Consider the following 24623-nt stretch of genomic DNA (forward strand, 5'->3'; position numbering starts at 1 on the left):
TGTTGTACTGTGAAAATTTGACTGCCTTATTTATAAAGGTTCTAATCTATGGAGCAAGGTCCAAAAGAAAACAGTTTATGGCTCTTCAATCTAATAACCTAGTTTAAAATCCTCCATGTTAGGTTATCAATCCTGTCCACAAACATGTCTGTGCTTTCTTGTCAAGTTGGATGTGTCACTCTGGGCCATCTTTGTTGTCAGAGTCTTACAGTCACCTTGGATCTCCTCAAGGTCATGTCACTGATGCAGTGACAAGTATCAAGGGGCAGTGGGTGGAAGGCTAGAAGGGCCTCAGGAATCTCTCTGCAACATCACAGATCTGGGTAGAACACAGTATAGAGGTCAGACATCACAGGCTAGAAGCAAGGATAAAGATCTGGCCAGATGTGTGCTTTTGTCCTAGACAAGGTGGAGTCAACAGCCAACACTTTTCACTTAATCTTTTTCCTGGTCCCACTCCCATGATCTGAAGTGTCCAACATGCACTCTTCCCACAAGAACAACTGCAGAGAGGCCCGTGCCTCCTGCTGCTTGAAGTTACAAGTTTCCAGCTTCTAACCTTCCAGAAACATGGAAACTGCTAACATTAAACAGGTGTGAAAACTAGTTACAGAAAGTCTGCTATCCACCTGTAAAACAAAATAGTTGTTCTGGTATGGTAAAACTGGAATACTGTTCAGACAAGAAGGGATAGGCATTTCAGGCAAGATCCTTCTGTCTTCAGTCTCCCGAGAAAAGACACAGTATGGGGAGAAGACTGTGCCAGATTGACTGGAATATCATTTATAGAGCTCCTAGGAATAAAACAAAGCTTCTCTAGAAATTGGAGGTTTTCTCAGGTATGGTTCAGTGCTATTTTCCATCATCTATGGGCAGTCCTAGTGTTCCAACATTAAAAAAGGTTGGCAGTGCATGATCAGTTAGGAAAACAGTTTATTCAAAGGTGACAGATGGAGTGACTCTTCCCTTACTTCATTTGCAAAGGGATATTTCTCCTACCATAGCCCCAGAGCGATTACCATACAATGGCTCCTTTCAACATCAGCTAGAAGTCAACATTTCTACTAAATATGTAACCTCAATTTTATTTCAGATTTTTCCTGTTTATACTAAAATGTCTGGAAGTCAATTTATTTATCCGCTATCTCAAGAAACAGATTCCCATAGAGAATACAAAGTACAGATGAATCCTATTCTTACTCTCCTTTTACTTTTTCCTAGCAGGCTGGAAACTTTTAGAGGGTTCAAATTATTCTTTCTTATCTCTATGCCTGTTACTGACCAAAAAAAAGGTTATTTCCATTGGCCTGAGAATTTTTCATGCCTGTAGCGGAAAACTAAAACGAAAATAATCTACCTACCTGTAGAAGATCTAGAGAGAGAGAAACAGGCACTTCCTTGTAAACACTTAAGAAGTCCGAAATGATGAACATCTAATCACAGACAGCCTCAGCACTGACACCAGATTGAATCTGAGCAGCTATCTTTGAGGCTCGTAATATAAAGTATGGGAATAAATGAAAGGCCAGGGAGTATCTCCCTGCATGATGGGATTATTCTATTGAAAATCAATCCTCTCTTAGGGTGAGAGGGTATCTGGGGTAGACAGCCTGGAAGCTTAGAGATCGAGAGATTAGATCCTAGCTATTAGGGCAGCCTCAGCAGAGGAGACTGCTGAAAAGGTGACCTGAGAGTTCTCTCATTTTTAAGACAGCCACAAAAATACCTGCCTAGAGGATGAAAAAAAAATACACACAAATTTATAGCTTATTCAAAGAGGGCTGCAGATTTCTCAGCCATTTTACATAAATAATTACTCTGGCATGGGACAGTCTATCCTCTATTATGGCTGGTATTAATATTTAAAATATCACAGAATCACAGAATAGTTAGTTTGGAAGGGATCTCTGCAGACCTTGTTTTCCAACACCCCTGCCAAGACAGTGTTATATTAAACCTACGGCATCCAGGTGGAACCTCCCTGGACAGCCTGTTCCAAGGCTCTGCCACCCTCAGTATAAAGGTGGTCTTCCTCACATCAAGGTGGAACTTCTTGTGTTTTAGTTTATGGCCAAAATATGTATCTATCATATATATATAGAGAGAGAGACATAAAGAGATGGTTCATTTCCACATTTACTTGCATCTTTGTCTCTGGAGTGACTGGGGTGCAGGAGCCCATAAGGACCTTGTCCTGGCAGCCAACTGCAAAGAAACTTCCTTTCATGACGGAAGAGCTAAGAGGGTTCTCACTTGAAAATTTCAAAAATGGGGGGAAAAAGCAGCTAAGCTTTAGAACAAGAAATCCAGTACCAGTGAGCAAGAGGGATACAGAAACAAAGGGTCATTCTTTTCCTGTGGCTTTTTTCACAGGAGCAGCCTCACACTGGCTGCTGAAGACATCTCAGGATGAAAAATGCTGCAGAGGAACAAGTGATTGTTATAAGCAAAACTGCTTTACTTTGAATTGATGAAGACGAAATATAGAATACTACCATGTCTTAAGAAGAACAGATGACAAATTCATGCTAAGGGTCATTAACTTATTCGGCTTGCTTACAGGCATTCATTGAAATGCACATATAAGCTAGTAATAAGACACATTAATAAACTTAATCATCAGTCTGGAAATGTGGCTGTACAAATTATTTGTTTTGTATTCATCTACCTGAAGACACAGAATCTCTCCTTAAAAAAAAAGGAATTAAAAAAATTTCAGCCTTTGGCAGAAAAGTTTTACTTTTATTGCTTAATAACAAAGTAGACAAATTTTATCTTCAGCTGGTAATATTAAACATGATGAGTCAAATGCACTGGTGCTTATAATACAAGTGCAAGTTAAATGCCAGATATATTTGGCTTTGAGTGTTCAGGCAGCTTAACTCCCTTGGATCTAGAATTGAAGAGAATGTCAAAACACCATTAATTACTTCATTAAAGCTCCGAAAGAGTATTTAGGGAAAGAAATACAGGGAAGATAAAAAATAGATGAAGTTTAAAAGGATCTCCTTTAACAAAGCCCGAAACAACTTCCTTATTTCTTTGTGCTACAACAGCCATTCTGCTGCTGTTCCTGCACTCGTTGAATGCCAAAGACAGTCGTTGAAAGAACAATCTGCAGCCAAAATCCCAATGTCTATGATTCCCATCCTCAGGGGAGGTGTAAGACAGAGCAGGGGAGATGGGTAATTCTCAGCTTCTCTCTGCTGATTCCTAGTCAGGCCTGGCCTACCTCTTCTGGCAAGAAAGGTGATCCACAGGGGAACAGGCCTACGAAGACACTAACTTAGTCAATACAAGTAAATGCACTAGTCTATGAGTGCTGATAATCTCACAGTTTACTAAAGACCCTACATGTCCAATTCCTTACACAGTTGCAAAGCAAAGCACAAAATCAGAAGCCACAAATGCATGAAGAGCTCTATGACAGAAAAAATCCATATGTAAGATTAGCTCAGTTGGTTAGAGTGTGGTGCTAACAACAGTGAGGTTGTGGGTTTGATCCCTGTATGGGCCATTCACTTAAGAGCTGGACTCGATGATCCTTTTGGGTACCTTCCAACTTCAGATATTCTGAGTAATTCTGTAAATTTTTCTTAAAAGTAATTAAACATGTAAAACTATCCTTCACAGTTTTTTCTTAACAGTTATACTGAACAAATAAAGCTTTGAATATTTTCATGGTTTTCAGATGACCCATTTGTTTTCCTTTTAAAGGTACATGTCAAAGTCAATTTTCCTCATCCAATAGCCAAATAAGAAGGATGCTGCAATACCTCAAGTACTGAAAATGCATTAATGTTGCCAATACACCATTTCTCCCTGGTATTTCCTCAGTAGTCCTTTAGCTATAAAAGAACCACTTCAAAGTATTTCATTATATAGCTTGCAAAGCTTTTAAACATTGTTTAGAGTCAGATATTTAAACATGATAAAATGGTAACTTGCTTTTCTGAGGATGTTTTAATATTCTTTCCATCACTCTTCTATCATCAGAGTAAATGATAACAAATCAACACCCTTTGGGGCAATCAGAGACTTTTTTCCAAAGTAAACTCTGCCATTATATAAAAAACATTTGTTTACAGGATAAAATTCTCTCCCCCCAGGCTATTTAAATACCATTAGTGCATGCTAACAGAACTGAAGCACTTCAAGTTACAAGACCTTCTTTTTCATCAGAACTCATGTTATTAAGCCAAAAATCCAAACTGGCTTGACAAACACTGTTCATCTTAGCTCTGGATATCTCAAAATCTCATTACAGAAGTAATCTTAGGGGGAATATTTGTAAGGTTGCAGCACTATTTCCCAAAGCACTGAAACTTTTGTCTTGAGCATGACCTACTTAAACCTCTCGAATGGAGGTAAAAGACCAATGAAGTACCTCAGGAAAAAAAAAAGATAATCATTGAAATAACAAGATAACCATTGAAATAACTTCATATTAAACTCCTGTATGCCTGTAATCAAGAGTGATATCTCCTGAAAAACAGACAACATATCAAATCCTACAAGAAATGACAACTTATTTCTCCATTGAAATATTAGGTTTGAATTAGTCTGCTCTCGCTGAAGAACAGGCAGTGGCAGATCTTTTCTCCCCTTGAAGAACAGGATAAAATCAATCAGAAAGCAGATTTTTTTTTTTGAGAGAGGAGGGCATGGAAGAAGATATAATTCAGGTATTCACAGGTACTAGAAGCCAAATGTAGATATATGAACAAGACTGAACTGTGGACATTTAAATGTTTCTGCTATAAAAGGCATGAAACACTTTTCAGGATGATAGACACATAGAAGGACTAACCTGTCTGTGAGGAAGGACATCATTATTGCCCCATGACAATGTGCAGAAACTTTCTAGACTCACATTTATCATATAAAAACACAGTCAGCACCTGAATACTGACTATAACTCTACAGTCTCCCATAGTCCTACAAAATCATTGCTTTTCTTCTCCCAGAGATTTCCCATACCACTGCAGTCCTTTCTGCCCACTGAGAGCCCAGACAGCTTCTCCCCTGACTCCCGCCCGGCCTGCAGTCCACTCTGCAGTGTCTGCAAAACTGGCTTTTATCTAGAGAGTAAAAACCTCCCCTGCACTGAGGATGTGCATCAGCTGCTTCCTATCAGTAAAATCTTAGCAGGTAAGGCCTGAAAGTAGCAGATCTCCTATATAAAGCATGTGATCAGCACAAGGGTTTGGTTTTTCGTTTTCTGGTTGTTTTTTTTTTCATTTTTATTAAAAAAAAAAAAAAGGCAATGGGAATATCTTGAACCAGGTACATCAGTGGATGTCTTAGCTAAAACCTGATGCTACCTTTAAAACATAACAATGGACCTTACCAACATTTTTCACAGGTTATTTTGTTGCATAAGGTATAATTTTTTGTGAAATAAGTAATGACAGTCATTGGTGACCACTGGAAATATACTGGCTTAACTGAAGCCCTGGTCACATTATAACATCTCAAGCAGTAAGTATCTTTTCTTGTGACTAAAAAAGACTCAGATACACATACGACATAGAAGTACATGTTCTTGAATATAGAGACCAAATAATTTTTCTTCCTGTGCCATGCCTCAACTTAATTAACGAATCTGCTTAAGTTTTGGTCTATATACTAAAAGGAAATCTTAGTACTTGTTTAATTACTCAAGAAAAAGATTATCAACACTACACTGAAAATTTCTGCACAAAGAAGTCATTATTCTTTGTGCTTCATAAACTCACATTTGTCCCTATAACTTACACAGAGTATGAAAGTTTCTAAGGAAAATATCCAGAAGTATGGAAAATTTGTGATCTGCGAAATAACTGCACTACTTTTCATTATTTTTACCAAGGAAACCATCAGAACTAAAAACACAAAAGTCATGAAGGTCTTGTTGCAAATTAAATTGCCCTTAATTTGACTTTTTTCCAAAACTGCACAATTAACTGGAGTTCAGTAAAGTGCTGGGTGAAAGACTCCAGCTGTATTCAGCACCATCAGCAGACTTCAGTTCACTAGAAATTCTTCACAGAAACTATTTTCGGAATTAAAAATAAAAAAAAAATATTATAGAAAATAAAATATAATCCATTCTTCTTAATATTAGACGCTTATACAAAGAGTTACATCTTGCAAAAGCTAAAGATAATAAAGGATGCAAACTAGATACAACACAAGGATTTTAAACAGGGAATTACATCCTGAAGCAAAGTACCATATAAAGATATTTTCAAAAGAATTAGTTTGTGGTTAATTCCCAAAAAGTCAACACTAGAAGACTTAGTAAATAATTCTTCTTAAAAAATGTTACATCCTATTTAAAATTATTTATTACTTGTCAAAAAAGAGAATGTGACTTGCAAAACATTTTTCATTATGAAAATCAGTATTGTTCTCTTCTCCTGCCACCCAAGAAAGGGATTTACATCGGCCAAAAAAGTCAGCCTTATAAAGGTACTTTCAAAATAAAATAAACTCGTGTGGAGTTATGATTTACCTGACACAGAAATTCTGGTACTGATGAAGTGGTGTAATAATAGTGTATGACCACACATCAGTTTGACTTTCATTGTGACTTTCTGCAAAGTTATCCTCTATATCAGTGAATAATTAAAAAGAAAAAAGAGAGAAGAGAAAAAAAAGATTATATCATGTTTGATGTCTATAAATCAAAGAAATTGTAACAACAGTTTGGCCAGGCATCTCAAATGCAAGCCAAGGAGCTCATTAAGTCCCAGATAACTGGCAATCATTCCTTTATCATAAAATATAGCTCAAGGTAGCACAATGTAAATAAAAAATTAGGTGAAGGTGATTCACTTACAAAACTGAACCTTTTAATCACAAAGAGATGTGGGTGGTTGGCAGCAGTCACTGGCCTTTCTCTAAATTGATCATAGAAGAAGTCTTCAACATCCTAATGAGAACATCCTGTTAATGTTCACTGCCTAAGGACAAGTTTAGGTATTTAGTGGATGTTAAAAGATTGTGACAAAAAGTTATTCTTCAAAGAAAGATGCAAAAAATTCTCACAGCTATGTGGACTACGTTTGATAGCGTCAGAGAGTTGGTCTATTACTATCACTTTATTTTTGGTTAAGTTATTCTGCTGGTTGAATGAACATTGCTATCAAACAAAGGATAGACACTGGCAACTAGTGTGGACCCACAGGAAGCCCCACTCTAAGAAAATTGTCTGGTGGGCTGCTGTGAGATACCAATGGTGTAAAGAGAACGCTCCATTTAGAACAGGCTGGTGAAGAGAGGCTGCTGAAATTCAATAAAAAGTTTCCAAATGCAGAGAAAGTCAGAAGGATGAGGCTGGCAGACAATACTTCCTACTGTTATACACAGTACCCTTGTCTGCTTAGCAGACTTGTAGGTGCAGGATAATTTACTCTTATCATCAACATTGTAAGACATTTTTCTGTTTCCTATTTGCAACAGGCTAAAAGATTCAAAGAAAAAGGGGGAAAGAAAAAGACAAGAGTTTTCTGCACAAATTCTAACTACAGATTTGCTGATAAGGGCAGCTGTTTCTCAGCAAAATATACAGAATTTCATACATCTGATTCTCTGCTAGAAGCACAGGCTAGAAGCCAAAGTAATCAAAACCTCTATCAAAAATACAATTTTAACATCTGTTTGGACTTGGACTTATCTTACTTCTCCCAGACACTATTGATTATCATTATCTGCAAGTCTCTAGTATTTTAAACAGCAGTGGCAAAGGGAAATTAAAATGAGCATTTTCATACAAACACAGACAGAGGCTTCTAGGGCAGAATGAACACTACTGGTGCAGACTAAAATCTGAGTCTTATCTTCCTCTCATCTTCTATGAATACACTGTCAATAAAAAGAAATAACATACAGTCTAAACTAAAATATTTATTAAAATTATAATGAGAAGTAAGGGATTTTGCCGAAGGAGAAAAGACACTACATTATCAGAGAGACTTGTTGCTGTCCGCACTGCACTTCCTGGGAAGGCTGGGTATGACTGCTGTTTTTTTCTCTGCAACAAACTTCTCTTCATACCTTTGGTTTATTATGTGCTTGACTGGACCACAGGAATAGGATATGAAAAGTGTGTTTGGTGGCAACTCTTGGAGTACATAATGAAAGTTTCTGCTTTATCAAAGTAACCTCATCCTTGCCTCAGAAAACTAAAATCCTCAGAAAGCTAGAACCCCGAACAAGTCCTTGAAGTCTTTCCCTCTCCATTCCTTCCAGCTTGAAATACCCAGGTGCTCATGTATCTGCTCCCAAAGAAGTAAGTCTCTCTTCCCATCCTCCAATACTTTTATGAATCCAGGGTAAACACTGTGTCCTTCAGAGACCTGTGGGGGAGATTTTACAACCTTCAGTGCTCAAAAGCAGGAAGATCAAGAGAAGTGCCTTCTCTTAATCCCATTGAGGCATCTTTCTCCCTTTTTACCTACAATGAGATTATTTTCTGTTTAATTTTCAATTAAAAAAGAAGAAAAGAAAACCATTCCATGCTCACAGGTTTACCATGTTAGAAGACAAAAATGAGCCACTGGGATGTTTCAATCTCTCCATAAGTTATGGCCTCATCAACATTTCTACAATTAAGAACCAAAATGAAGAAGCCTTCAAGTATACAGATAGAACAACCTAGTGGACTGTATCATCAGAACCACGTCTAAACTAAGGGAACAATTTTCTTGTTTAATTGTTCAAAGCTCTACAATCACACTCTTTTATATTCCTCTAGCCCACTGCAGACTAACAGCAGATTTTGACCACTCACAGTGACACACAAAGCAAGATTTAGCAATTGTCAGGCAACAGAGGAGAGAGAAATCCATGCAGACTTTCTACTACAAGTAACAGGTTATCCATTTCTGGGGAAAAAATTGTGAATTTTTCATGTTTTCAGGCATTGGAACAAGTTGCCCAGAAAGTTTGCACAGTCTGCCTCCATGCGTAGAACTTTTGAGACCTTCCTGATAAAGCCCTCAGTAACCTAATCTGTCCTCACAGTTGACCCTGCTTTGAGCAGGACTGAATGAGGTCTTATCCAAACTGAATCATCCCATGCCTCTGTGTTCTATTGTATATAAACCCCTCCCACAAATAAGTAGAATTATTACCACAGATTTCAGTGCTTCTTTATTTTGTTACCAACCTGCATATCCCAGAGGTTAGCTTCATGATTTACATGTATGTGAATTAACAGGCAAAAGGAAAAAGAGGGGGCATACAGGAAGAAGGAATACTTGCTATCTCTCACTGCTCATAATTTGATGCAGAATAGAATATTACACTTTCTCATTATGAAAGTTGGACCTATGACCCTGAGAAGTGTTAAACACCACAGATGTTTCAATTATAGAACAGTTACACGATTTCATGCCACACTAATCCATAAATGAAGTAAGCAACAAAGTCCCAAGATTCCTCGTTTGTTCCTGTATTAAGATGGCCCATAACTACAAGCCAACCTTTAGCATAATATACAAAAAACAGCTTAGCTGTAATCTGGTTCACCATTTTATAGACAGTGCAGAAAGCTGTGTGAGCTACATCCATGTTGGCTGGTTGTGAGACTTGCAAAAATAGCTCAGTTTTCTTCAGGTTTTTCCTCCTAAGTAACGGCTAATTTACACTTGCATCACTGTGAAGACTGGCTAATAAAATATTTTTACATACCAATTACAGTACTGATTAGTGAGAGATTATACATATAAATCTAAATATGACTGTTGAATAGACTGTCTTGGCCTCAGTAATTTACGGGGAACATCACTTATCCAACAAAACAACAAAGTAAAAATGTGCAAATTAACTTGATAGAGAGTGCTTGAAATGGAACTCATTTAGTTCTAACATGTGAACCTTCTAGACACTGGATGGCCAACAGCATCCTGAATCACCTGTCATCTATTTATGGCATAAAATTTCTTTTAAAGGTATATACACATGCTCAGAGATGTATGTAGGTGCATATGTAATTTATATGAAGGTATGCAGGTGTACAAACCATAGAACATTCCTCAGAATCACCCGAATCACTGGAGCTGTCACACTATAAAGGTGTCAGGAGATCCTGTAGCTTAAGTGTCATATACTCTGGCATACCCTTTTTCCAAGTGCTCAGCAGTGACCCAACCACAGAGAGATTCCTTTCTCCTTGGACTGTGGAGCTGTACCTAAAATTGAAGGATTCTACATGCAGGAAGGAAGCACTTGATCTGCTGGCAAGGGGGAGATATTCTGGACAGAACAGAACTGAATGACACCAATACTTACTTGACAGGCATTATAAATCAACTGGTGTTCCAATTTTTTGATTCCTAGAATCTGCTGAAACATTTCATAAAGCTGTTCCTTGCTCAGAATCAGCTCTGATACAGCACTTAAGGCCATTCTATTTGGCTGTTTGCAAAAGTCCTCTTCTCCCCTGTATATGGCATCGTATTTGGCTAGCCAAGAACTTAACACTGTCTCTTTGCTTAATCCATCGATTTCCGGCAAACTTCGGACTCTCTTTTCTATGTTTTTCTTAAAAACATCTCTAAAGTCACTTGCAGAACATCCTCCACTGTGGACCATTCTTGCAACCCGATCACTCTTGAGAAATACCTTTTAAAATAAAAGAAGAGAAAAAAAAGAAACAGAAAAAGTTAGGCATGGACACAAACACAAAACAATCCCTTTATAAGGGATTACAAACTAGTATTTTGCTTCTATGCAAGATGGTTTTACATGAAAGAGTTACCCAGGCCAAGTTTGTTATGCTTTTCACAAAGAAACAAATGGCCATTTTGAAAAAGTAAGTTTCTGCATTGAATTACACTAAGTAGTTTTTGAAGTATTTATGCATAAATTTACAATAGCTAGGCTAGAATGAACTTTGAATTAACAGCAGCTAATTTAAAATTTACCTAAAATGAGAGACAAACTCAGGGGAAAAAGAAACCCAGCCCCCCCCAAAAAATAGAGAAACAACTGAGAGAAGAAAGACACAAAGACACAGAGCTATTTCTACTACTGTAGATACAATACTAGTGACACAATATGGGATTCTCTGTGTAAAATTCCCAGAGACCAACATAAAAATACCCTCCCAAGTACTCATACTCTAAGATATGAAAAGGCAAATCACAACAACAAATCAATTAAATCAGCATCAGCATTCTGTAAGAACTTTTCAGTGTTCAAGGATGGTTGTATTCATCTCTTCTTTTAATAAGGGCCTTAGCAAGGTTGATCTGTATGTGGCCTGTACATAGCTCATTTCTAGTAGCAAGTCTCATGAAATTGTTCCTCTACAAGCTGCAACCAACAAAAAGGTGACCTGCATAAACAACTGTGCCTTGAGCAAGAGATAAACTACATCATGCCATTGAAAGCATAACTTGGGGAGAACCACCTGGCTTCCTGCAGCAAAGGAGATGGATCAGGGCCCTCCACCCTGCACAGTTCAGCTGCTGGGGGCTGCTTGGGTCCCACACCAACACCCCACGCACAGCTGAAATGCAAGGAACAGAAGTGAAACCACAAAGTTGAAAGAGATTTCCTATCTGTCACCTTTCTGACTACCTGCTCTCTTCAATCAGATGCATGAACTGGAAGTTAACTATGTATTTTCAGATAGTCGTTTTAGTCACTGAGAGCTATGAAATCACAATGAATGTACACAGTAGCACAGTAGAGCTCTAACTCCATTTAATATCTCATGTGAGAAGACAGTGCACCTAACAACCAACCTAAAACACTACTGTGCATCACTTATAACATACAAAACAATGGAGTAGGAGAGGATCTAAAAAGCTGAGCAGAGAGGAGTACACAGACACAAACAGATCAAGAAAAATGTATTCTAAAAGTTTCAGTGCTTGTCAATGCATGTACCGTATTTTAAAATTTAGTTACTTATAAAGCACATCTTTCAACAGATATCCTAATTGATATTGTACACAAGGTTGCAGATTAAGCCTAAAAGTACTTGCCCAAACAGATTATTCAAAAAAACCATCACCAATATATGCTAATCACATTATATGCTCTATCTGTACCAAGATAGATTTCCTCTTATGGAAACGTAAGTATCTAAGGTTAAATTCTCATCCATAATGAGACCTGACATGGTTACTGTCAATTAATGTTTATATTAATTTCCTCAAAATGCTACTCAAATATCGAATTTAATTTCAAAATACATAATAGTCAGAAATTCCACTAAGCAATAAAACATCAACACAAACAGGTACATGGATATTAAGTCTTTCCTTGTTCTAACAGTCTGCAATTACAATGATTCATTCCTCCAACAGCTTCACTGGAAAGCAAACAGGAAAAAAATTACAAAAGATGACTTCAAACTAATTTCAGCTACTTTCTACTGTTCATAAACAACACTTAATCTTCCATCATATTAGTCTGCACACCCAGTGAGAGAAAGAAGATGCAGAAGACAGAAAGAAATTAAGAATATTTACAGACACTTTCCACCCAATGTCTCATATCCATGCAAGACTACATGACCCTATGTATTGCTAATATAACTGGGTTGGTCTTATTAAAAAAACAAACAAACAAAAACAACCTGCAAAATACATACTGTAAGATCATCAGAATGTGGTTCACCATTCATTATCTTCTTTCATTCATATTGTTCCAAACCATTAATTCTGAATGCAAGAGCTGAGAAGCTGTTACCACTTTTCTTTATTTATGAACCATACTAATTCAAAATTTATTTCTGATTCTGAAGTCGATTTTCCAAGAGACTGTAGGAAAAATCTATTCCATTTTTTAACCACTTAAACATGGAAGAGAAACATTATTGTAACACTTGGTGTGTGTTACATTGACAAAATAATGGCATACTCATGTTGGACACAGCAACAGGTATGTGCACATATAAAATACAATCTGCATGTATCCCTGACCTTAAAATGTTCCCTTCTCATGTATTTTGGGTCACAAACTACATTGTTATTAAATTTTCAAAAATTTTTGCAAGATACGGTGGATATAGAAGGAATTTACTCAAAATATAAAGCCAAGGTGTGGCTAACAGACTATGAAACATGGTTGGTTATGAAAAGGAATCCATTGGACTTAAAGCTTTTATTGTATTATTTGAATAGCAATTTACCAAATTTTTTCCTGAGAGAAAAAAAAAAAGAACAACTTTTATTTATGATAATTAAAAAGCAATAATAGCATTTTAACAAACCCACTCAATTTTCAAGACTTTGTTAGCAACAGAAAACCATAAGAGAATGGAAATTCCATTAGGAATGTACCATATGTGTCTCAAATTTAAAACACTAACATGCATTAAAAAGCTATTATATGTCTCGTTATTCCTGTTCCTGAAAGACATATGCTACTCTTCACGTTGAATGCAAAATCCTTTGCTTCAGTTAGATTTCTTGAGATGTGTCTCTTCAGTTTCAGAGCTTTTCTGAGCCATTTTATGACTGCTTAAAAAAGAACCCAAACAAAACCTAAACAGTAGCTTATAGGAATCAGTACTATATGGAGAATGGCATATCTTTAAAGCAAAATACTAATTAAGTACATTCACTAAATCCCCCACTCTTCTGCCCTTTATTCCTGTATTTTGATAGTCTGATCGTTAGACTTAGTACTAATTAAATAATCATTCAAAAACCTCCAATGTTAAAATGTTATCTCAAGTCTCTGGACTTCCTCAAAGACATCGTGGAGTGACGCTTTTTGGCAGCCAGCATTTGAACTTTTAGTATCATTACTGGTTCCTTGAATCCAAGTTAACACCAACTCTACGTGTTACCCACTACTAACAAACTATCAAATACCAAAAAGCAATGCTCTATTAACACATAAAATGCACACAGGAGAAAACAGTTCAAATACAGGTTTTGATGGACCATACATATATGTCCACTTTGAGGAACCTTTTCAATTCGCATTATTAAGAGCCCTTCTAAATACTTTTGGACTGAACCATACCTTCAGTTTTTGATGGAAAAAGTTCTCCTCAATCAAAGATGAGAGAAGAATTTGTAATCTACTGAAGCAAGGTTTAAATTCGCTTTTTTCCAATCATTATACACGTACAATTTCATCAGTTGCAAATGTTAGTAAAAAAGCTAAATTCAAAATAGTCTTTAGCACTAGATAGTTACATTAAAAGTATATTTCTGTTTAAAGATGAAAAATCATTATTTAGAAGTACCTACAACTTGAGGAAATGCTGGAAATATTAAACAAAGAGCTGGGTTTTACTTTTTCTAGAACAGAACCCTTGAATAACTTTTCTATTTATTGAACATCATATCAAATTTAACTAACTATATAATCAGGCAACACAAACTGTAAAGTTTAGGAAAAAAACCATAAGTGAATACAGTAGGGCAGAAGGACCACAAGAATGATTTCGCAGCCTCTGAAAACTCCTTACTCATCTGGCCTCTGTACGTCTTCTAGTAGTGCAATAGCACCAACATCCTCCTCTTCTTTAAGCAAAGCAGCTGGGAACTTCATTTGCCACAAGAGGCACTAGAGATTTTTATTTTTGATGGTCGCTGCTGTTCCTCTAGCTTTGAGGAATCACATTTACAATTCAGACATGCCCTATGTCTTAACAATCAGTGCTCAATGCATCATCTGTCATGGAAAAGATGGCTGCCACTCAAAATGCACACAACACCTCTGGGACAGTAAACGTCTAGACATATAGACACCATCTGAATCAGCTTATCACCTTTCTGTACAAGGATTTCAAGCTGCATCGTAGCTTTTTTCACCTACTTTTTAAAATTCTGGCATTACTGGATCCAAGCCCTTAGTACCCTATATGTTCCAGGATTCAAGCTCTTAGTACCTTGTATGTAGGTGTGTCAGGGATGCACTTGGTCCCTTAACCAAACCAGCAATAGTTTGGTACAGGCTCCAAAGGAGGTAATGGCCTGGGCCATAGCTGGACCAAGAACTCCTCTAGTTCCAATCCGTTCTCTGAAAACCCACAAAAGAGCAGAGTGACGCAGTGAGCATCGATGTATATGAGCTCGGAACACTGATCATGCATTTCACACATGAATAGCAGGTGGTTTTTCCAAGAGTCATTTATCAAGAAACAATGAAATCTGTGGGTACAAGAAATCTCATGCACACCTTTCCTATCACGTGTAATTTGACTAAAAACCAACCACTGTGTTCCATGTATATGACAGCTCAAGTAAGTTTTCTTTGAGCTCTTCCAGCTAAACAGCCTGGCTGAACAATGGTGATCTTTGCTTGAGCTCAGATGGCTCTCAAGGCTGTTCCTTGAGGCTGAGAGACCCATAACCAAGGGCAGATCCTTGGTAAGAGATCTATATCATGCATAACCTTTTAGCATGATAACTTTGACTTGTGCCTTGGTAGCTTTGAATCACCATTCAAATGATTGTGCCATACAGTAATAGAGTAAACCCTGACATCAAACTTTAAGTCACACTTTCACAACATCATATTAAGACCACTTTTGCTAATCACAGAATCAGCCAAGGTGAAAGGGACTCACAAGAATCATCGAGTCCAACTCCTGACCCTGACAGGACCACCCCCAAGAATCATACAAGGAAGTTGTAGACTGCGATGAGGTCTCCCCTCAGTCTCCTCTTTTCCAGGCTGAACAGACCAAGTAACCTCAGCTGCTCCTCATACAGCTTCCCCTCAGGGCCCTTTACCATCTTCGTTGCCCTCCTTTGGATGCTCCCTAAGAGCTTAATATCTTTCTTATATTGTGGTGCCCAAAACTGCACACAATATTCGAGGTGAGACTGCACCAATGCAGAGCAGAGTGGGACAATCCCCTCCCTCGACCAGCTGACGATGCTTTGCCTGATGACACCCAGGACACAGTTGGCCCTCCTGGCTTCCAAGGCACTGTTGACTCATATTCAACTTGCTGTTGACCAGGACCCCCACGTGCCTAATACCTTTCACAGTGCTTCTTTGAGCAATCTAAATCACCCACTCAGGACAAGGTGCAGTAAAACACCACAGTCCTTACACACAGGGAGGGCTTCTAAATAACAGGTCACCCAAGAGTTGTGGTAGTTTCCTACTTCTATTGCTATGATCACTTGTACACCATTCTGAACTAAGCATAAAACATTCTTTTCTTCTAGACTACCAATCACAGCTGTAACAGGATCCTCTGCATTGATGCAGACCATAGGAGATGCTTCATTACCCTCAGTCGGGCATTTATAAAGTGATGGCACCAACTGCTCCAACTGATGTTGCATACTTTATTTTACATGTAAGACTCCAAGCCCCAGGAGCTACCAGCTCACCGGCTTGGCTAGGAGTTTTACTATAACAGGGTTCTTTAATACCTCTAGATAGCATCAAGAGAATGAACCATGGGCTTGTTCCCAAGGAACTTCTTTATTAATTTAGGGGAGTAAATAAGGGAACTTGGCCAAAGTTCAAAAGGACACCACACAAAAATGTTACACCACAATACTGACTCAGCATATACTACTAATCCACACACTTCAGTCAAGATCCAATAAATCCACAAAACTTAAGGCAAAATCCAATCAATTTCACAACACTAAAATCAAGATCCAATCCCTCCAGCTCCAAACCACCATAAGCATCAAGAAAGGAGCAAAGAAAGAGAAGCAGAGGGAGCAAGAAGAGAGAAGGAGAAAGAGGGAGAGACAGATTATACAGTTACTACTGAAGCCTTGTAGAAGACCAGCTCTCACAAGACCGATGGCAGGGCCATGAGACAAGGTAAACATATGCCTTTGGTTTTATCTGATGTGTTCTGCACTAAAGCACCTGCTGTGCTTTGTACTACTACCGCAAATCAAGTTTATGACACAAAGAATAAATCTTTAAAAAAGGACAGCAATTTTCAGGTCTAAATTGAGCTCTAAATTTTCTGAAAAAGACAACTATTCTCTTTCTACAAATTAAAAATAATTGAAATAATTTTCTTGTTTAAAAATTGGATGGGACATGCACCATCATGCTGTGCTAGAAGCATTACTTGAGGCAAAATGAAGCATAGGACATTTACTATGTAATATTAAAGGGCCCTTTGCTGCTACTGGGGTAGGTCCTCAAAGTCTCCCATACTACAGCTCATTAGCAACTCTTGTCACAGTCAACAGCTACCACCAACTTTACTTTAAGTCCTACTTGTTCCACAGGAACAAAAATATTCCCCATTTCAGTGTTTACCATGAGCAGTGTTCTCTGGGATCAGCTCACACACCCCTCAGTAGTTCCTATTGCAGTCAGAAACCACACAATGCTTCACACCAAGAGCTGGAGCTAGTTTGATGAAGGCACAGAAAACTTCTGACAGTTTGGAGAACAGCTCCCACAACTACGTATTTTAAGAACAAAGGCTTATGCCTGGTAGGAAGTAACATATTAAAACCAGTGCTGTTTGCTGCTATACCTTGGAGCTGCAGAAAAAACACATTGGTTCAGATATGATATTCTCACTGTACGTATGAGAGTCTGGAAAAAAAGAAAAAAACCTCCAAAAATTGTTAAGTTGATGTTTACATTAGCTCTACTAAGCACACTACAAGAACAAGATCATTTAGGGTCAAAAATAAATAGCTAATGCAGTAGCATCATACATCCAATAGCACACGGTAATTATTTTTATGCTACTTGAATAAAATTACTGCACTGGCCATTGAAATAGTATTTATATTCAAAGAAGAGACTAACAGTTATCAATGTATTTTAATAATTTTTGGCTGCTGAACATGAGTGTAAATTGAGCTACTTGATGAGATTTGTTCAGTATTTTGAAATCAGAAGTACCTTTCATGCTTCTAGAAAAAAAAATTAACACTGGCTTGCAGGTCTTCTTCCTCCCTTGTTGTCTTTTATACCTAGAAATATCCTCCAGGCACTATTTTGATTTTTTTAATATGAAATTATCAGAGTTAAACTGTCTTAGTTTTTAATCTACGTAAGTTTTCAGAACAGAGTCCTCACCTGCAAAAGATACTTAAATTTTAAGAAATCACACTAATAAACTCATTTTTCTCTATTTCAGTATTTCCATCATTATTTTGTTAATCAAAGGTTACTTCTCCTAGAAGCATACTATATTGTACAGTTTTGTCCTAATTCAGGAGGGAAAAAAGGTGAAATTAAAAAAACCTTAAATTTCGGTTAACAGTGAGGGATTTTTTGTTTTTAAAATCTCCTTAAAACATCACATTACATGAAGGTGAGAAAAGGTACTAAATTTAAAGTAATAAACCATCATCATCCAAAGAGTCATAATCTTCTTTTAATAATTTTCCTTTTTTTTTTTTTTTTTTAATATGTCTACTACCCTTCCTGAGCATATTAAGCTATGATTTCTTCTTATTAAGACTAATGGTTCAGAAAAAATCACAAGTTGAAATCTTTAGGTGATATACTTTGCTTTCTTCAACTCTTTTGGGCACATTGGACATTTCCCACAGCTTAGCAACCAGCTATCTGTAAAAAAACCCACCAAAACTTCAACTCTTGCAAACCAAAATGTGTGCTACTGCTTCAGGCTTACATGTTTGTAAGTGTACTACACAACACTGTGCACTGGGATTTGTTTCTCTGCCACCTTTTTCAAACTGGCACAAGCAAATTCCCAAAGTCTACTCAAATTTCTGTTCCTGATGGCTACACATTTCACAGACCTATGTATTGCAATGTTCATGCCTTGGGCACAGGAGCAAGCAGAAATACAATCACCATAAAAAATGAACAAAACAATCTCACCCAGAAGCAGTGTTTTCTCCTGGATTCATTTATTAAAGTTATCCAGATGCCCTTTTGCAACAAGCATATTTATCCTCCTTTCAAGGCTGACAACAGCAACAATAGTTTTTGCACCCTAGTGAGGCATAGAAAGTTATGTATACAGATTGTTGCCTACAGGAGCAGTTTGTGGATTACTTTTGCTATACCTTCACTTGGAACAGCCACTGTGATCTTCACTTTAAAAGTGTAGTTCCCCCTTTGACCAAGCCCCAGAGTTTACTGGCTGTCTGAAGCATGTTGAGAGACTTTGTACACCATGGTGCACATGGCCTCAGGTGGTACCACCATTCTGGAGTTTCTCCAAATATCACCTCAATGTACAACTCCAAAGCGGTCCAACTTCCCTCCTGAGTGACACTGCTCATGCAGGCAATCAATGTTCACATGGTTTGAGATCTCTGAGGGCTGATCCACAGTCACATATTAAACACTGGCAGCCAGAAAGATGAAAATCATCTTCCCCCCCCAAAGATGATGGCCAAGTACCCTCACGCTAGAACCTGCATGAGAGTAATTAGAAGCAAGCAATTACCAAAATGACTTCTCATCTTCCAGTTGTCTATGCCAGGGAGAAACTAGCTGATAAATAGGCAATAAAATAGCAGAAATGATCTGCATATTTCAAAATGTTGTGATGCTTGGTTTGTTGAAACATAAGAAGCAGCCAGCTGTTAAAAAAATCTTTGTAAGTCTGTGTCCAGTAATGGGCAATCTGATGTGCTGCTAGGGAGAAAACACTGTTTCCTCTGCATATTGCTTTCCTCCTGTTTAGGATGTTGTAAGAGTGCCGTAGACAATGACATGAGGTCTGAAATCACACCTATATATATATTAACTCATCATTCCTATTTAATCATGGAAATAAATGCATAAATGAGACTAGAGATTGAGCAGTTTCTGTGCAGGCCTAGGTTTTTCTATCCATCAGCTCTCTCCTGATAAAAAAGTCATATTATCTCTGTAGATGTTTCTCAAGACCTTCAGATACAGGAGAAAGAACACACTGCATGCAGTGGATGTAGAATAAATCATGAAGTTCAACAGTTCCACAGCACAAATGGTGCTTCAGCTGTCAGCCTGCCAGAGAAAGATGACTGATGCAGACCATAAGCACAAGTGAAAGTATATTTTGTACTGAGCAACACACAATGCTAAAGGGAGAGAGAAAAGTTTTATGCTTTGAAGCACACATTTGTTTGCTTGCAAGTTAAATGCAGGGGTTGTCTTCTCACCAGGCCAGACAATTTACCAACAACCTATTCTTATGCTATTTTCCCAATTTACTCAAGAATTGGCAATTACAGCAGATATGAAACTGCTTCAGCAGGAAGTTACAAAGTAGAGGTTTTCCTTGACCACGTAAGGAATATCTTCGTCCACTGTGTAGGGCTTAACCATGCTCACTGTCCTTGGTTATATCCATCACCATCGACCTGGCAAAGAAGTAATTTGCAAAGCCTCTTTTTGCCAAAGTGCATTTTCTTGGTTAGTAAAGTGAAATTTAATGAAAGCATTAGGAGTTCATCTGCACATTGCTTCTCGAGTTTCTTTCCTCTTTATAACAGAGCTGACAGCTTGTTCCCCCGTATGCTGATCTTGCCTGACCAGAACTCCTCCCTTTGGTGATGAGAATTTCGAAGGGTCTATTTTAGCTAGCATAAGCCTGAAAAAGGCTGTTAAATTGAATGTGTAACACTGCATGCCTTGGAGAAATCACTGAAAAAAGGTTTACTCTCACTTCACTATTGGTCCTGTTTATTTTCCAGCAAATTCCATAAGGAAAGTGTCCAACCCTGACTATGAGGGAAGAAAGTGAAGGATAACAAAACCAGGCAAAAATAATAAAGCAGAAAGAAGAGATTGAAGATTGAAAGAAACAGACTACAAAAAGGAAACATTTATACACAAAAATAATAAGTAGCAAACACAGCCTTGCCAAAAGGATTAGAAAAAAACCATTTACTTAGCATATTTATCTATTTTACAATCACAGATGATGATCAGTTTATGCATAACTACCTCTGTACCTGCAAACTTGAGAAAAACATCCAGTTGCTTAAAATCAGTAGCATACATTTCCATCTGCATTGCTAAAGAACTCCTCAATTCTCTGACTTTTCGGTGTTTACTTAGTGCTGTACAAAATACAACAAGCCCCAGCACTTCATCTCTTCTTAGTGTTTATCTCTTAGGATACAATCTTACTAAATATAACATCCAATTTCTTGCATTATCTTTGAGAAAAAGTGAAGTAAATGGGCAAGTACAATAAGGAAGAGAAAACAGTCCTTCATTTCTCTAAATTGTCCTCCAGAGTCACTCATGGTTCTAGTTTCTATTCCACTTGACTGAAAAGTAGAAGTTATATAAGTGACAGTTTTCATCATTGGTATTGCACTGGGTTCATTTTTTCACAGATGAAAAGAATTGGCTATTTCACTTCCCTATTACCATAAATGTTCTCCTGCATTAACCATTTTCACCTAAGTATAGATTAATAGCTTTTAGTTCGAATGAGCATACAACTACATCTCTATTTTTAAACACAATACCAGGCAGTCTATAGTCAGAGCAGGTCTGCTGAGATCCTTTCAGTCCCTACTGCCCACCACCACCCTAAATACTTTCATTTAAAATAAGGACATTGTTTCAGGACATTTTTTTTTAACTGATCAACATCGCTTTTTCATTTCCAATTTATATATTCTGCCACTGCAGCAGAATGCTCAAAAAGCATATGAGCAAATAGGAATTGGGCTGAAGCCACTGAAATGTCATGAGACAACATTATTTTTTTCTGTCTCTGTTTTAAAATTGAAAAAGTGCCATCGAACAGACAACTTAAGCAAATTATCTGGCAGTTTCTTTCCCTGTTCCATTTGGGTTTAGTGGCTTTTTTTTTTGGTGGTGTGGGAAGGGGACTTCAGATGGGGAAACAGGTTAAAGCGCTGAGTTCACTCTGCAGCCTAAGGAAACTGGAAAAGAACTGACACATTGCGAATACTGCAAAACTTGGGTAGTCACTGGAAAACAAAGACAAGAGTAGACCCTCTTAAGCCTTGTAAGGCTTATTGATGATGTCTTATCTTTTAATATGGCATCTTCCTCCTGTTGTGATGCCCAGGATTTAAAGAAACAATACACACAGAGAAAATGCAGCCCCTTTCCTTCTAAGAAAAAAACTTCTTTTGCATCCCATGAAGGATGACACAGTTTTAACAGTATTCTTGAGAATCAGATGTAGTGTGCAGAAATGGCAGAGAAAAAGATCTATGAGAAAGAACCACAACTATGTACTTCCCGTCCCAAAGCAAAAAAGAAAAGGCTATCTGCTCCTGTTATCTCCTGTATGACCCAAGAGCTGCCAGGATAGTCCACTACGATTGTTTAAAAAATAAACCCATCATTACTAAAATAAGGGAAGTAAGAAAAAATAGGCTGAACAGGAGAAAAGAACATAACAACTGCTGCAGACATCTAAAGCTTCATGACTGAAGACAAGTAAATAAAGAGATGCAAACCAGAAGATTAAAGGAGTACAACCCCATCTAGCTGATAACTTAGCAGTTACTGAACTCTTTACAAAGAGAAAAAGGAAAAGTCTTACTATTGTATCTCCATCTGCATTTACACACTAAGAGAAAGGAACCATTCAGGGAAGAATAAGGACAAATCACCCTACAACCCATGTTTAGTTATGCTACTCATCTATTTTAGACCCCTTTCCATGTGCTGATCAAGGGTACACTCATCCAGAGGATAACCCAGAGCTCCTAATGCTCTGAAGCACACCCTAGAGGAACCTCTCTCCCTCCACAGAGGGACAGAGAAGCTCACAAAGATCCATTGTCCAGACTGTCTTCGAAGCATCCCAAGGCAAGTGGGGTGAATGCTTTCCAAAAGTTCTAAAGTGTCATGACAGAAGACTTCAAATCATTTGAGGAGAAACAGGATGGAACAACACAGTCAAGTTTAATTGCAAGCTGATGTGATAGATAATACTAGCTTTGTAATGAGAACGTATTTGGTATAATAAAAATTGCCTCATTGCCTCTTCCAAAAGACTATCTATACTTCAAAGTGTTTCTGTTTTAAGAGAAAGATAAAAACAATGGAATATGAGTGCAAATGCAGGCAGGGACAATGCATCATGAAAATGGGACTGCTTGGGGAAGTGTTTGTTTTGTCTGTACTTAAAATGCCTTATTATTTGTGCAGACATTTCTCAACAGCAATACTATCTCATCACTCATTAGAATGCATTTCTATTCCAGAAAGTGGTACAAAGGATATACAGAACTTCTAGACACCAGATCATTGGCACGTTGGACTTAGCTGCTAACTGTAGTCTTATAAATCTTTTTATTCCAATAAAACTTTCTTAAAAAGTCAGTCTTTATCATAAATACATTCCCTCTCTCTCTCGTTATAAAGTGTAATCTTTGTGTGTCAAAAAATAACAATACATTTTCCTTGATTAATTTTTCACAAGGGTGATCAATTCCTGACCTTGGTAGAAAAGTTATAATACACAAAAAAGCTACAAAATGCATTCAGAATCTTAAATATTTTCTTAGATTTATTAATCACCCAGCTGGCTACACTTCAGACAGCAATGCTTCAATGGGAAGATTAATGAACATTTGGTCTGCAGTTTAATCCCTCCAGATTTTAGCATGCAAAATGCAAACTTTTTTAAGTTGGACTATTTTTATGCATTCCAATTATATGTCAAGGTCCAAATAGCTTTAATGGTAACTTTGAGGCTTCTTAGTCATAGTTTGCTCTCTGTTTAAAGTACTTAAGTTCTAGAAAATAGTAATTCACTACACTTCAGCATTCTCTAGACCATTTCAAAGATTATTTTTCAATATATCAGCTCAAGTCAGAAACACGTTCAATTTCTTATTTATTTATTTTATACAATCATCAGCTATTCTGCCTTGCTAGCAGAATAGCCATATTCTATGGCAAAGACTTAACTGATCAAACAATATAAGACACAAAAGTGAACATTAGCTTCTTCTCTACAGCCACTGTCTTCAGCCACAGTGACCAGTTATTGCCTCTACCTCTCAAAGGAGCAGCTGCTGCCTGCCAAGATCCCAGTGCCCCTGATCTTCATGGTTCCCATACTGCTTATGTAATGCCTGAAGTCCAAAAGAATGATACAGATGAGGTAAGAGTATTTGCACCCAGGTTGGGACAATAGTGAAGACATTGTCCATGTGCCTTTGCCCTCCTCTCTCAGCATTTCCACAACTATGCCCTTCCTCTTCTGCGCTTCCAGAGAGAGGTGCCGATAATAGCAGAACAACTGTGAAACTTCATTTGCAGTGAATAGGGCAGGTTGAAATTATAACAGTCAGAGAAACATCTTCCTAGAGATAACTATGGTTGATTACAAAGGGACAAAACCCATTTAACTATCCAGTGTAATTCAAGATACTGCAAACAGTTTTGTTGGACATTTACGCATATAAGCAAGGAAAAAAAATCTTCATAGAGCTCTTATAATTGAGGGCCCCTCCCAAAAAGGACCCAAAGCCCAGAATTTTTTTGCTTCACAGTTCCCAGCAGCAAGTACAAGGTAGAATACTGAGGGTAGAAAAAGAAAGGAAAATCACCACCACCATGATGTTGAAAAGTTCTCCAGTTTGCTCCTAGTCCAGTTTCAAATTCACAGTAACAAGACTTCACCTCTTTCTCTTTTCTCTAATTACGGGCACTGGTTTCAATAAGCTAGAAATATACAGGAACGTATGCTTACTTTTCAGCTTTTTCTTTCAAATGACAGTAGTACCTCTATTCCAAAATTTTTT

At 37.6% G+C, this 24623-nt stretch overlaps 1 protein-coding gene across 4 annotated transcripts in view; it reads right to left on the minus strand.

The window, feature by feature from the left end:
• Positions 1-24623, minus strand: part of CADPS2 (calcium dependent secretion activator 2) — a 287348-nt gene that overhangs the window by 183495 nt on the left and 79230 nt on the right. For all 4 annotated transcript variants that reach the window (XM_051795418.1, XM_051795416.1, XM_051795417.1 and 1 more), the window contains exon 3: positions 10279-10611. In XM_051795418.1, the coding sequence (XP_051651378.1) occupies positions 10279-10611 (333 nt within the window). The remainder of the gene's footprint in view (positions 1-10278; positions 10612-24623) is intronic.

The sequence above is a fragment of the Manacus candei genome, unplaced genomic scaffold, assembly GCF_025592945.1.
Source record: "Manacus candei isolate 608988 ecotype Guabito, Panama unplaced genomic scaffold, ASM2559294v1 h1tg000043l, whole genome shotgun sequence".
Lineage (NCBI taxonomy): Eukaryota > Metazoa > Chordata > Aves > Passeriformes > Pipridae > Manacus > Manacus candei.